The sequence below is a fragment of the Salmo trutta genome, chromosome 14 (assembly GCF_901001165.1).
Source record: "Salmo trutta chromosome 14, fSalTru1.1, whole genome shotgun sequence".
Classification (NCBI taxonomy): domain Eukaryota; kingdom Metazoa; phylum Chordata; class Actinopteri; order Salmoniformes; family Salmonidae; genus Salmo; species Salmo trutta.
Window position 1 is genome coordinate 62,437,590 of NC_042970.1, and position 14,318 is coordinate 62,451,907.

General features: G+C 42.8%; 1 protein-coding gene across 1 annotated transcript; it reads left to right on the forward strand.

Moving 5' to 3' along the window:
- The first annotated feature begins 9,284 nt into the window (after positions 1-9,284).
- LOC115208570 (ras-related protein ORAB-1) lies at positions 9,285-12,441 on the forward strand. The gene is made up of 6 exons (XM_029776732.1): positions 9,285-9,463; positions 10,145-10,217; positions 10,351-10,446; positions 10,542-10,637; positions 10,813-10,944; positions 11,061-12,441. Exons 1-6 carry the CDS (start codon positions 9,450-9,452, stop codon positions 11,256-11,258), a joined length of 609 nt encoding a protein of 202 aa, XP_029632592.1. The 5' UTR covers positions 9,285-9,449; the 3' UTR covers positions 11,259-12,441.
- The last annotated feature ends 1,877 nt before the right edge of the window (positions 12,442-14,318 follow it).

The window sequence follows — 14,318 nt, forward strand, 5'->3', positions numbered from 1 at the left end:
CCGTCATTCAGGGCAGGTGACCTGTTTTGAGCCCCACATTTTTTGAAAAATAGCAGGCTTGCCTATTTTGCATGTTATTTTGGCGTTAATATTTGTCACATTTCAGTTTGCAAACAATATAAAAAAAATAAGAAATACACTGCCGTTCAAAAGTTTGGGGTCACTTAGAAATGTCCTTGTTTTTTAAAGAAAAGCAAACTTTTTGTCCATTAAAATAACCTAAAATTGATCAGAAATACAGTGTAGACATTGTTAATGTTGTAAATGACTATTGTAGCTGGAAACAACAGATTTTTAAATGGAATATCTACATAGGCGTACAGAGGCCCGTTATCAGCAACGATCACTCCTGTGTTCCAATGGCACGTTGTGTTAGCTAATCCAAGTTTATAATTTTAAAAGGCTAATTGATCATTATAAAAACATTTTGTAATTATGTTAGCACAGCTGAAAACTGTTGTTCTGATTAAAGCAGCAATAAAACTGTCCTTCTTTAGACTAGTTGAGTATTTGGAGCATCAGCATTTGTGGGTTCGATTACAGGCTCAAAATGGCCAGAAACAAAGCCCTTTTCTGAAACTCGTCAGTCTATTCTTTTTCTGAGAAATTAAAGCTATTCCATGTGAGAAATTGCCCAAAAACTTTAGATCTCGTACAACGCTGTGTACTACTCCCTTCACAGAACAGCGCAAACTGGCTCTAACCAGAATAGAAAGAGTGGGAGGCCCCGGTGCACAACTGAGCAAGAGAACAAGTACATTAGTGTCTAGTTTGAGAAACAGACGCCTCACAAGTTGCTCTGTCCAGTGTCTGTGTTCTTTTACCCATCTTAATCTTTTATTTTTATTGGCCAGTCTGAGATATGGCTTTTTCTTAGAAGGCCAGCATCCCGGAGTCGTCTCTTCACTGTTGACGTTGAGACTGGTGTTTTGCGGGTACTATTTAATGAAGCTGCCAGTTGAGGACTTGTGAGGCATCTGTTTCTCAAGCTAGACACTAAAGTACTTGTCCTCTTGCTCAGATGTAGATATTCTATGAATTATTATTATTATTTTTTAAATCAGTCGTTTCCAGCTACAATAGTCATTTACAACATTAACAATGCTTACACTGTATTTCTGATTAATTTGATGTCATTTTAATGGACAAAAAAATGAAGCTTTTCTTTCAAAACCAAGGACATCTAAGTGACCCCAAACTTTTGAACGGTAGTGTATATCATTTAGTTAATAAAGCCGCATACAAACATGGTCTCTTTTTTGTTTTCTTGAGTAAGGCAGCTCTAAAATGCAAGTGTTTCAGCCCAGCTCGGTGCTTTCGGTGGTGGTGGGACAAGCCAGCAGAAAATACGGAGCGTTGCGCCGTGATTGGCTCAGTGTTCTGTCACTCATTGGGAAACTACGTCACCGCAAAGTCTAAGGTGAGAACTCAAAAATTCTAGCCCTTTGGGTGCTGATATAGAGATACATTAGAAGTGTCCATTCAAGAAGGCTCAAGGTCATTGGCCACAGATAAAATTATGTCAAATCACAGTATATGTACAGTAGCTTTGATTGGATTGATCTTGTCAACATCATACTTTCAAAATCTTAGCTAGCAGTCTATAAGGGCACAAGGCGAGACCCAAATGCAGACACAGGAGGCAGATGGTAGAGCTCCAATATTTATTATAACAAAGGGAGTAGGCAAAGGCAGGTTGGGGACAGGCGAGAGTTCATAAACCAGGTCAGAGTCCAAACAGTACCAGATGATAGGCAGACTAAAGGTCAGACCAGGCAGGGGTCAGAAGCCAGATCCGAGTCCAAAAACAGTACAAGGGAATAGGCAGGCTGGTAGTCAGAACAGGCAGAGTGGTCAGGCAGGCGGGTTCCTAGTCAGGACAGGCAAATGTCGAAACCAGGAGGACTAGAAACAAACAGAGACTGGGAAAAATAGGAGCAAGGAAAACCACTGGTTGACTTGGCAAACAAGACAAACTGGCACAGAGAGACAGGAAACACAGGGATATATACACCAGGGATAATAAGCGACACCTGGAGGGGATGGAGACAATCACAAGGACAGGTGAACAAGATCAGGATGTGACAGCAGTCATCATCATGAATCAAGTTAACAATCTACTGGCAAATCCTTTTCAATCTTTGTCAAATTAAGATAAATAATGAAGAGAATTGATAAATAAAACGTATCGGTGCTCATCGGCCATAAACATTTCCCAAATCAAATCAAATCAAATGTATTTATATAGCCCTTCTTACATCAGCTGATATCTCAAAGTGCTGTACAGAAACCCAGCCTAAAACCCCAAACAGCAAGCAATGCAGGTGTAGAAGCACGGTGGCGAGGAAAAACTCCCTAGAAAGGCCAGAACCTAGGAAGAAACATAGAGAGGAACCAGGCTATGAAGGGTGGCCAGTCCTCTTCTGGCTGTGCTGGGTGGAAATTATAACAGAACATGGCCAAGATGTTAAAATGTTCATAAATGACCAACATGGTCAAATAATAATAATCACAGTTGTCGAGAGTGCAACAAGTCAGCACCTCAAGAGTAAATGTCAGTTGGCTTTTCATAGCCGATCATTGAGAGTATCTCTACCGCTCCTGCTGTCTCTAGAGAGTTGAAAACAGCAGGTCTGGGACAGATAGCACGTCCGGTGAACAGGTCAGGGTTCCATAGACACAGGCAGAACAGTTGAAACTGGAGCAGCAGCACGGCCAGGTGGACTGGGGACAGCAAGGAGTCATCATGTCAGGTAGTCCTGAGGCATGGTCCTAGGGCTCAGGTCCTCCGAGAGAGAGAAAGAAAGAAAGAGAGAAAGAGAGAATTAGAGAGAGCATACTTAAATTCACACAGGACACTGGATAAGACAGGAGAAATACTCCAGCACAGCCCCCACACCACTAGAGGGATGTCTTCAACCACCAACTTACCATCCTGAGACAAGACCGAGTATAGCCCACAAAGATCTCCGCCATGGCACAACCCAAGGGGGGGCGCCAACCCAGACAGGAAGACCACGTCAGTAACTCAACCCACTCAGTGACGCACCCCTCCTAGGGACGGCATGGAAGAGTACCAATAAGCCAGTGACTCAGCCCCTGTAATAGGGTTAGAGGCAGCGAATCCCAGTGGAGAGAGGGGAACCGGCCAGGCAGAGACAGCAAGGGCGGTTCGTCGCTCCAGAGCCTTTCCGTTCACCTTCATACTCCTGGGCCAGACTACACTCAATCATAGGACCCACTGAAGAGATGAGTCTTCAGTAAAGACTTAAAGGTTGAGACTAAAACCAGACTGAAGCGTTTCGTATACATTGTTTGTCTTCAGGAAGGCAGTGAGTTGCTGCGCAACAGCTTTTTCAAACATTTTTGAGAGGAATGGAAGATTCGATATAGGCCGATAGTTTTTTATATTTTCTGGGTCAAGGTTTGGCTTTTTCAAGAGAGGCTTTATTACTGCCACTTTTAGTGAGTTTGGTACACATCCGGTGGATAGAGAGACGTTTATTATGTTCAACATAGGAGGGCCAAACACAGGAAGCAGCTCTTTCAGTAGTTTAGTTGGAATAGGGTCCAGTATGCAGCTTGAAGGTTTAGAGGCCATGATTATTTTCATCATTGTGTCAAGAGATATAGTACTAAAACACTTTAGTGTCTCCCTTGATCCTAGGTCCTGTCAGAGTTGTGCAGACTCAGGACAACGGAGCTTTGGAGGAATACGCAGATTTAAAGAGGAGTCCGTAATTTGCTTTCTAATGATCATGATCTTTTCCTCAAAGAAGTTCATGAATTTATTACTGCTGAAGTGAAAGCCATCCTCTCTTGGGGAATGCTGCTTTTTAGTTAGCTTTGCGACAGTATCAAAAATAAATTTAGGATTGTTCTTATTTTCCTCAATTAAGTTGGAAAAATAGGATGATCGAGCAGCAGTGAGGGCTCTTCGATACTGCACGGTACTGTCTTTCCAAGCTAGTCGGAAGACTTCCAGTTTGGTGTGGCGCCATTTCCGTTCCAATTTTCTGGAAGCTTGCTTCAGAGCTTGTGTATTTTCTGTATACCAGGGAGCTAGTTTCTTATGACAAATGTTTTTAGTTTTTAGGGGTGCAACTGCATCTAGGGTATTGCGCAAAGTTAAATTGAGTTCCTCAGTTAGGTGGTTAACTGATTTTTGTCCTCTGATGTCCTTGGGTAGGCAGAGGGAGTCTGGAAGGGCATCAAGGAATCTTTGGGTTGTCTGAGAATTTATAGCATGACTTTTGGTGCTCCTTGGTTGGGGTCTGAGCAGATTATTTATTATCCAACAAGTTGGAAATCACAAATTCAACAATGAGTGGTTTGGAAGGAAGTGAGCACAGCACAACAATGTGAGTCCAAAAATGTATTGTATGCTGCTGGGAGATATGTATACTGTAGCTAAGAAAGTGTATGTTGTGTAGTAAGCTGTAAGCTTATGTTGTGTAGTAAGCTGCCCTTTTCCCTTCTCTCGCCTACTGTTCTGACTTGGTGGTGCACGTGCACATGTCACCTATAGCCTGTTTTAGAGAAATGTAATCATCGAATATTGTAAGAGTTTCATTGTCTGCTTATATGGCCCCATTATTTATTCTACGGTTCTGACTTGGTGTTCTGGGAGAATACTGTAAGAATGTCCCATGTTCTGAAATCTGTCACTGTACATTTCTAAAGTGCTGAACAAATAGTTATATTGACAACGTATGTCCTAGCTCGCTCATTAATGTCTTAATCGAAATGACGGATTGCCTCTTATTGGCTCGTCGTTCCCTTATGACATAGTTTGTACATCGCAATTGTCAGCTATATCAGCTATGTTTTATAAAAAGGCAGTAAATGAGGCTGAATGAACTGTTTCGCTGCCAGACAAGGCTCTGCTGATAGCCAGGTGCAGCAGTGGTAAGTTGTTGGGACTGCTGGTGGAACTCTGCTGTTGGGACAGCTTTATAAAGGACCTAACAGTTTGTGGGCACCGTTTGTAACCGTTATAGTGCAATTAATGTATTGTTTAGTGTTGTGTAGTGGCTTTGATGGCATGCATACATATATTTTTTTTCCCCCACCAAGATTTACATGCTAAAATCGCCACCACTGGTGACACTGTTGGAGTCATATCCAACCAGGTCATAAGGGATTCGAGAATGGCGCTACAATGAATAGCTGCCGTTTTATGGGCTCCTGACCAATTCTGCTACTTATTTATTTTTGTTGCACTGATCATAACGTTTCCGCCATCGCTTCCTATGACCGAAAAGAGCTTCTGGACATCAAAACAGCAATCACTAACCTCAATTTGGATGAAGATTTATGAGTCAGACAGGACATACTGCTCAACCGGACCAGGCCCTTGTAAAATAAAAATAAAAAAGGAGCAAGAGAGGCCGACGTGCAGGCACCCTGACAAAACTACATCAGCGAGTACATAAACCGCCTCTACCCTCCTTCATATTGGCGAACGTACAATCACTGGAGAAAAAACTGGACGAGCCCCCTTCGAGACTAACCTATCACCAGGACCTGAAGAACTGTAATATCCTATGTTTCTCGGAGTCGTGGCAAAACCAGGACATGGATAATATACATCTGTTTTTTCTATGCATCAGCAGGACAGAACGGCAGTGTCTGGTAAGCTCAAGGGGGAGGTGTGTGTCTCTTTGTTAACAACAGCTGGTGCGCGATGTTGAATATTAAGGCATTACAATACCTCATGATAAGCTTTAGACCATACTATTTACCCAGAAAGTTTCTCTTTATTTTTCGTAGCTGTCTGTTTACCACCACAAACTAAGACCGCACTGTATAGGGTCATAAACATACAAGAAAATGCTCATCCAGAGGTGCCCCCCTAGTGGCAGGTGATTTGAATGCAGGAAAACTGAAATCCGTTTTTACCTAATTTCCCATGTCACCTGTGCAACTAGAGGCAAAAAATTGTGACAGTACGTACATATCCCAACCAGAAGCCATGGATTACAGGCAACATTTGCACTGAGCTAAAGGCTAGAGCTACCGCTTTCAAGGAGCTGGACACTAATCGGGACGCTTATAAGAAATCCTGCTACGACCTCCGACAAACAATGAAAAACGCAAAGTGTTAATACAGGACAACAATCTAATCCTACTACGCCGGCTCTGACGCTTGTTGCATGTGGCAGGGCTTGCAAACTATCACGGATTACGAAGGAAAACCCAGCCGCGAGCTGCCCAGTGATGCGAGCCTACCAGACGAGGTAAATGCCTTCTATGCTCGCTGCGAGACAAGCAACACTGAACCATGCATGAGAGCACCAGCTGTTCCAGACGACTGTGTGATCACGCTCTCCATAGCCGATGTGAGCAAGACCTTTAAACAGGTCAACCTACACAAGGCCGCAGGGACAGATAGATTACCAAGACGCATATTCAAACCACACACTGACCAGCTGGCAAGTGTCTTCGCTGACATTTTCAACCTCTTTCTGATCCAGTCTGTAATATCTACATATTTCTAGCAGACCACCATAGTTCCTGTGCCCAAGAACGCCCCGGTAAACTGTCTAAATGACTATTGCCCCGTAGCACTCACATCTGTAGCCATGAAATGGTTTGAAAGGCTGGTCATGGCTCACATCAACAACATCATCCCAGACACCCTGGATCTTTCTGTTAAAGGTCCCCAAAGCACACACATCCCTGGGTCGCTCCTCTTTTCAGTTTGCTGCAGCTAGCGACTGGAACGAGCTGCCAAAAACACTCAAATTGGACTGTTTTATCTCCATCTCTTCAGTAAAAGACTCAAACATGGACACTCTCACTGACAGTTGTTGCTGCTTCGCATGATGTATTGTTGTCTCTACCTTCTTGACCTTTGTGCTGTTGTCTGTGCCCAATAATGTTTGTACCATGTTTTGTGCTGCTACCATGTTGTGTTTTCATGTGTTGCTGCCATGCTATGTTGTCTTATGTCTCTCTTTATGTAGTGTTGTGGTGTCTCTCTTGTCATGATGTGTGTTTTGTCCTATATTTTAATAACATTTTAATTTTAATCTCAGCACCCATCCCCGCAGGAGGCCTTTTGCCTTTTGGTAGGCCGTCATTGTAAATAAGAATTTGTTCTTAACTGACTTGCCTAGTTAAATAAAAAATAAAAAGGGTCAGTGCTATACGGTATCCTTGGAACGTCCCTACCACACACCCTAACTAACATAACCATAACCCTTACTTACCTTAACCATTTTAAATTTCAACTGTAATGGGGTTGTGACGTCCCAAGGATCCCGGATAGCACGGACCAACATAAAAGTAAGTATTTAGAATTGTTTTGCAAGAACTGACATTGCCAACAAACGGAAATATACTCCGAAGAAATACATTTACCTAATATATAAAAAACAGGTCCTCCCTCGACATAGATCGATCACCTCAGAAACTAAAGCAGATAGCTTGCTACGGCCCACCATCTAATATGCATCATACTGTCTGTGGTCAAATTAACAGTTTTTACTTTTGTGTATAAAATGTACATAAATGTGATTGATTATACTGTAAAAAGGGGAGAACTTGGTGCATTCGTTTAGTTACATTGTAATAACTCAAACAACATCCTAACCAACTGTTTGTAAAAACTGAAACAACTCAGGTTTCTAGTTCTTTCTGAGCTGCATACTACAATGTCATAAATACATAGACTGATGATATAATTACTGTTATAAATTGGGTGGTTTGAGCCCTGAATTCTGATTGGCTGAAAGCCATGGTATATCAGACCATATACCACGGGTATGACAAAATGTTTAGTTTTACTGCTCTTATTACATTGGTAATCAGTTTATAATAGCAATAAGGTCCCTCGGGGGTTTGTGATATATGACCAATATACCACGGCTAAGGGCTGTGTCCAGGCACTCCACATTGCTTCATACATAAGAATAGCCGTTAGCCATGGTATATTGGCCATATACCACACCTCCTCGGGCCTTATTGCGTAACTGTAGAGCTGCGCCGTGACAAGAAAGTGGTGGTAAGACGTAGAGGTCTTCAGACGAAAGCGAAAGAAGCTGGCAAACCCAAGTCACACTGTCACAGCCAGGCGAGCTGCATGGGCTTGATCTGTGCTTATACATTGTGCCTAGAATGGCTCATTAGTCTCTAGAGTAGACAGACGGGTTGCCTCTCACATTGTACCGATGTTCCAGTTTTCAGCGTTAGTTTGGCATAGAGGAAAGGGCGGAGTTGGGACATCCAGCTTTCTTACGTAGCTGCCTTATCCGTTTATTGCCTTAGCATAAACATCTCCCGGACACAAAATAGTAGCTAGCAAGAGGTTCTTTTTAATGATTGCATTTCGCAAGTGGCTAGTTTGCATCAATTACCTTCACTAAAACCACTGCAAAAGTTTTGCCTGCAAACATTCTATGTCTACCTCATGATTTGTTGGGAGAGGTGTCTGTCTGATGAGGATTTTATTTTATTTTTTCAAAATTAGCAAAATAATCAGTCATTAATCCCAGACCTAGTGCTGTTGGTGCCCTAGGTCTAGGATTTCCGTGACTAATGGCTCATCAATTCCTCAGATCCATCCGTAGCACACATAAGAGAGGAAATTAAACTGATGTAGCAACCACATAGAAAATGCATGTTAGACAATTCCTTTACAGACTGCACTCAGCCACACAATAGGCTAAATAGAAGTTATAGTTCTACCTGGGTGGTAATCTGACGCTATCCCTGTGTTTACTTTTTCTAGCACCACTGGCTGTGCTTTGAAGCAAGGGAATTAAACCATCACTGATGCACTGCACAGATGCTCTTTATCCTTGACCTTAGACCTTACAGCAATCAAAAAGAAACTGGCTGAGCCAATAAGGTACCACCAGCACAAAGAGCAAAACGTAGTACTGTACATCAGGGGAGGCTGCTGAGGGGAGGACAGCTCATAATAATGGCTGGAATGGAGCGAATGGAATGGCAGCAAACCATGTATTTGATACCATTCCACCAATTCCGCTCCAGCCATTACCACAAGCCTGTCCTCCCCAATTAAGGTGCCACCAACCGCCTTTACAATACTGACATCTGTCAGTGATCTCATGATCCAGTAGGGCCTGTGTTGGGCTACCGCTCTTCTGCAACCCAAACAATCAGACAGGTGTGTGGACGTCTCTTTATCCCATGATAATGCATGGAGTGGAAATAATGAATGAATAAATGATGGATGATAAATAATGTATGCCTAATACGATTTGACTACAACTTCCACTAGCCCCATAGGTTTGGTTGGCATTTCCTGGTCAGGAGGGCAGCCATATTTGATTCGATTATCTTGGCTCGGAGTAGTTAGCTAGCCAGTTGCAGTTGTTCTGAAAAAAATTGTTGCTGGATTATATTACACAGATTTCACACGACAAAGGATAGCAATATTTTAAAGAATAACTGCTAAACGTTACTGTGCTTAGTCAACGATGAATCCCGAATAGTAAGTAACACTGTTGGTTAATGATGACAGCCTGTTTTTTATGGTAGATAACGCTAGTCCGCTAATTTACCTGGATGGTTTACGTCAAATAAGATACTTGTTTTGTCTTCTATGCAAATATGAGATCGATGACATAAAGTATGTTCTGTATCAACTCCGCTCTAGACATGTTTTATATTGAATGTTAGTAGGCGTGTTAGGGCCTGTTTTTATCTTCCTAGCTACGTTCAAACGCCAGCTAGCATGAATGCTAGCTAGCTACCCATAGGCTAACTAACTAGCTATTATCAGCTGGTAGCTAATTTAGCTAGCTAGTATCAGCTGGCTAGTTAAGTAACATTAGCTAAATAAGCTAGTTAAAACGTTAACTGCTTTGTTGACTTTTTCAAATATGAACATGTGTAAAAAGTCAGCTGACCAATTTAATTTTAATTGCCCAATATAGCTAAATCTAGTTAACTATGTCAGTTGAAATCCGTTCAAGGCTACTTTGATTGTGTGAAACAAATACAGTACATTTATTGACTTTTGTCACTATAGTAGACAGAATTAACTACTATGTGACAATTTGTTGCCTTGTTGTTTTTGACTTTCAACAAATGACGAATAATATATAGTAATATCTCCATGACAGTGGAATTGACATTTATTTAACCTGTGAAATATCGACTCTCCTTTCAGTGATTATTTATTCAAGCTGCTTCTGATTGGCGACTCTGGCGTTGGAAAGTCTTGCCTCCTCCTCCGATTTGCAGTAAGTAACCTTCTTTCCGTCTAGGTGTATTTTTGTCATGTTGATATTTTGAGGAATAATAGTTTGACATCCCAGGAACTTTACTGTACATTGAACACCCATAGGAATTCTGTTTTTCTTATTTTCTCTTCAGGACGACACATACACAGAGAGCTATATTAGCACTATTGGAGTGGACTTCAAAATTAGGACCATAGAGTTAGATGGGAAGACCATCAAACTTCAGATTGTGAGTACCTGTGGCTGACATGACTTGATTGAGTCACAAGAACGGCAGAAGTGGAACATGGTGTTGGGTCTGACTTTGCTCTCATTGGCCCACAGTGGGACACAGCTGGACAGGAGCGGTTCCGGACAATTACATCCAGTTACTACAGAGGAGCGCATGGCATTATAGTAGTGTACGATGTCACAGACCAGGTCAGTCCATCCCTGTTCGCTTTCACTTTTTCTCTCTTCATAACAAGTGTACATAGCAGATAACTTACACAGGCTTGAGAACAAGGTTAACAATGTTTCAGTGTATCTGGTTATGCTGCCTATTGCATCGGTTGTTGAGTTATCAACAGTTGTCTCCTCTCCTGTCACACCCCAGGAATCGTTCAATAACGTGAAACAGTGGCTACAGGAGATTGACCGTTACGCCAGTGAAAACGTGAACAAGCTGTTAGTAGGCAACAAATGTGACTTGACGACAAAGAAAGTGGTGGACTACACGACGGCCAAGGTAACTCTCTACCTGGTTATGGAATGAAAAGTCTGTATATGTCTCTCCCCTACTCCCACCGTACTGTTGCCTCTCTCTCTCTTACTCCCCTGTCTTTTTTTTTCTTCCTCCGTCAGGAATTTGCTGACAATTTAGGGATCCCCTTCTTGGAAGCTAGCGCCAAGAGCGCCACCAACGTGGAACAGGCCTTCATGACCATGGCAGCTGAGATCAAGAAGAGAATGGGCCCTGGGGCCACAGCCGGAGGCTCGGAGAAGTCCAACGTCAAGATCCAGAGCACGCCAGTCAAGACCTCCTCTGGAGGCTGCTGCTGAGGCCCCTCAGCCCCCCAAACACCATCCACGCAGACCCCTATCAACCAATCTCAAAAGTTACCTTGCTCCACAGGGATAGGGAGAGAGAAAGATGGCAAGAGTGACAGAGAGGGAAGACTGAGTGGCCTGGATTGTGTGTGCAGTTGCAATACCTGAAATATGTCCCCCCCCACCCCTAACAAGGTCAGCAATAGGATGGTAAGCCCATCCACACCCACAGAAACACACTAACATAATGTGGGATATTTTTACATATTACCAAAACATATACCTAAACAAAATAAAATGTGGCAACTTATCCAGACATTTTTAAACAAGGTGCAAGGTGATAATTATGAATGAGAGGAATATGAATAAACCTTGCCCGACTCTTTCTGGTAGTTAATAATACATTTTTCTACGACGGTTGTGTTCTGCTTATTTCACTTTGGATCTCAGCATGACTTTGGCCTGATCTCCTCAGAAGCTGAATTAGGAAGCACTCCCAATAAAGCGCATTATACATGTCGGCAGAACTGATTACTTTACCCACAATGCATCTCTAATGCAGTCATCAGGACTTAGCACATCTGCTCTCTGTAATCAACCCAAATTATTTAGAGGAAATATCATTCAATGTCACGTGGTCCAACTTCATAATGTTGCCCCAAATAATGTGCCGGTGCCTTTATGGCAGGATGTGTATATATATATATATATATATGATATGCCCTTGGCACGCTGCGTTGTTGGCATGTCCTTCCAGTCCTAAAGACCTTTTGTATGCCCAAGCTCTTATCTCTTATTTGGGTTTATTGTAATGAATTTTGTATGATACTAGCATTAGCTAACATTCCTGTACAGACAGTAATTGTTCTGCTGACATACATAATAGCGCATGGAGACGTGCTACATTGAAAGTGTCAATGACATTTTTACTCCGCCAGTGTCTCTCAACCAACAGCACAACAAAGTTTCACCAAACGCTGAAAGAATTCTACCAACTGTATATATTTATACATATATGTAAGAACTGATTAGCTAAGCCTGTAGAGAAGCAAGTTTAAATATATATGACATCATGAAAAGTAGCTGAACATTTTAATTTCGGCATGTGATTTGTGGCTGAGGACTTGACATTTTTGTGGCACAATGTCTATTAAACAATGAAGGAGATCTTTAATAAACTTTTGTCTTATTGGAATTCTATCCTGATAGTTACACCCGTTCTGCATGCACATTTCACACTGAAATCGGCCTAGTCTCTGAAATGTGACAGACTATGTTCTCTTGTCTCATAAGCTGAATGGTATGATCTTTGGCCCAGATTCCATTGTCTCCAGTAAAGGGTGCTGTTGTGCTGAACTTGAGACGTCCATACCCTAACCCCTACCCTAACCCTTACCTGACCTTAACCTTTAAAATTTGACTTCAATGGGGTGACGTCAGTTGGACTCCCAAGGATCACGTTTAGACTTTTCCTCTCTTTTACCCAGCTCAACTACCTTTTTGTGCCCACCGGGGCCAAAACACAATTTTTTACTTCTTACTTTTGAGTCTGTCCAGCAACAAGTTTACTTTTATATGCTTTTTAGCCAGTAGTTCTGAAAGTAGCGCTCACGGCCCAAAAGTGGTCCCTTAAAATGGTGTACTACGTAACATATGTGCAGATCTGTGCACCATGTCATTATTCTCGCTCTGCTGTGTGCATGATGTGCCTCTTGCTAGCTGTCACTCATATGGTGAGGGTCTGAAGCTCATTGGTTGAACTTGAATGCTAGGGGCCTGCCCACGTAGGGAAAATAGCGCAGCACAGCTTCCAGAAAAACAAACTAGGGATGTCACGGCTAATTGAGTTCAGACAGTAATTCTGCTCATGGATTATGCATGTATGAACTACACATTGACACATCCAGCCCAAAGTAGGAGGTAAAAAAAAAAACTTAGTCTCCAAAGTTCCGGAGCATGTCTGTAACATTATGTAATGCAAAGGTACCCAGTAAGACAAAACTGCAACACTGAATCTGGTACAGGTCTGTACCAGTGGAGGGCAGCATTAAGTGGCCTAGTTCATGTCTGCAGCCGTACTGTCTGTCTCCCAGCAGTTGGGACTTCTTGAAATCTGATTTAAGGACAATTTCAAATCAATCATTTTGAATTGGCCCTCATTCGAATAGTAATTAGATTACACATCCCCAACAGCTGTGGTGAATTACATTGGCTTTTCCATGGCGCTCTATTATGTTCAACGGTTGTCTGAGTTCATGTGACGTTGACGTCCGTGACCATGACAAAGACATTGTTTTGTGGCTGTGATCGATACCGTTCATCTATTCTTTCACACCAACCTTGTCATAGAATTAGTATCATACCCAACGTAGAGCACCCACCAGATCATCCCGTGATTGGTACCCATTGTGTGGCCGCTTGATTAACATCTGTCCCTCTCATCAACACTGCAGTCGTGGTGGCATGATGCCCACTGCTGTAAATGTTCCCCGGCCAGCCTCTCTCACACATAGGCCCCAGGCAGAAGAAAGGGCACACTCTTAACCGCTTGGCATGCTCCCTTCCCCCCTCCTCCCCAGCCTCTTGTTTAGCTGTTGAACTGGTGTCTTCTCTTTTTCCTAGGCATAACCCCAATTTGCTTTTAAGTGAAAACAAAACCTACATTCAGCCGGTCCGCGTGGACAAAGGGCTAGATGTTTTGGTGTGAGGTTCAGAAGGAGTGAGTGGGAGTTGGGATGGAGAGCAGCAGCAGCAGCGGCGCTGAGGAGGGGGTTAGAGTTGATGGCGCAAGAGGGAGTGGGGTGGGGGGGGTTGTTTGCCGGCTTTATTTGTTCTTGGTTGCCGGGCAATGGAAGGGGGAAAGCATCTGTGACAGCTGTAGAGGGGCTGCAGCCTTTCCCCGGATATACTGAACAAACCCTGTAGGTAAAATACAGAAAGAGAGCGGGGTGGGGGAGGATAAGGAGGGAGCTAGTTAACCCATGTGTGAAGTTCACTCAGACAATACAGTAAAAAGGTGGGAACTGGAGCTGAGTTTGTGGAGAAGAGATGGCGAATCAAGCCTCCGTTATG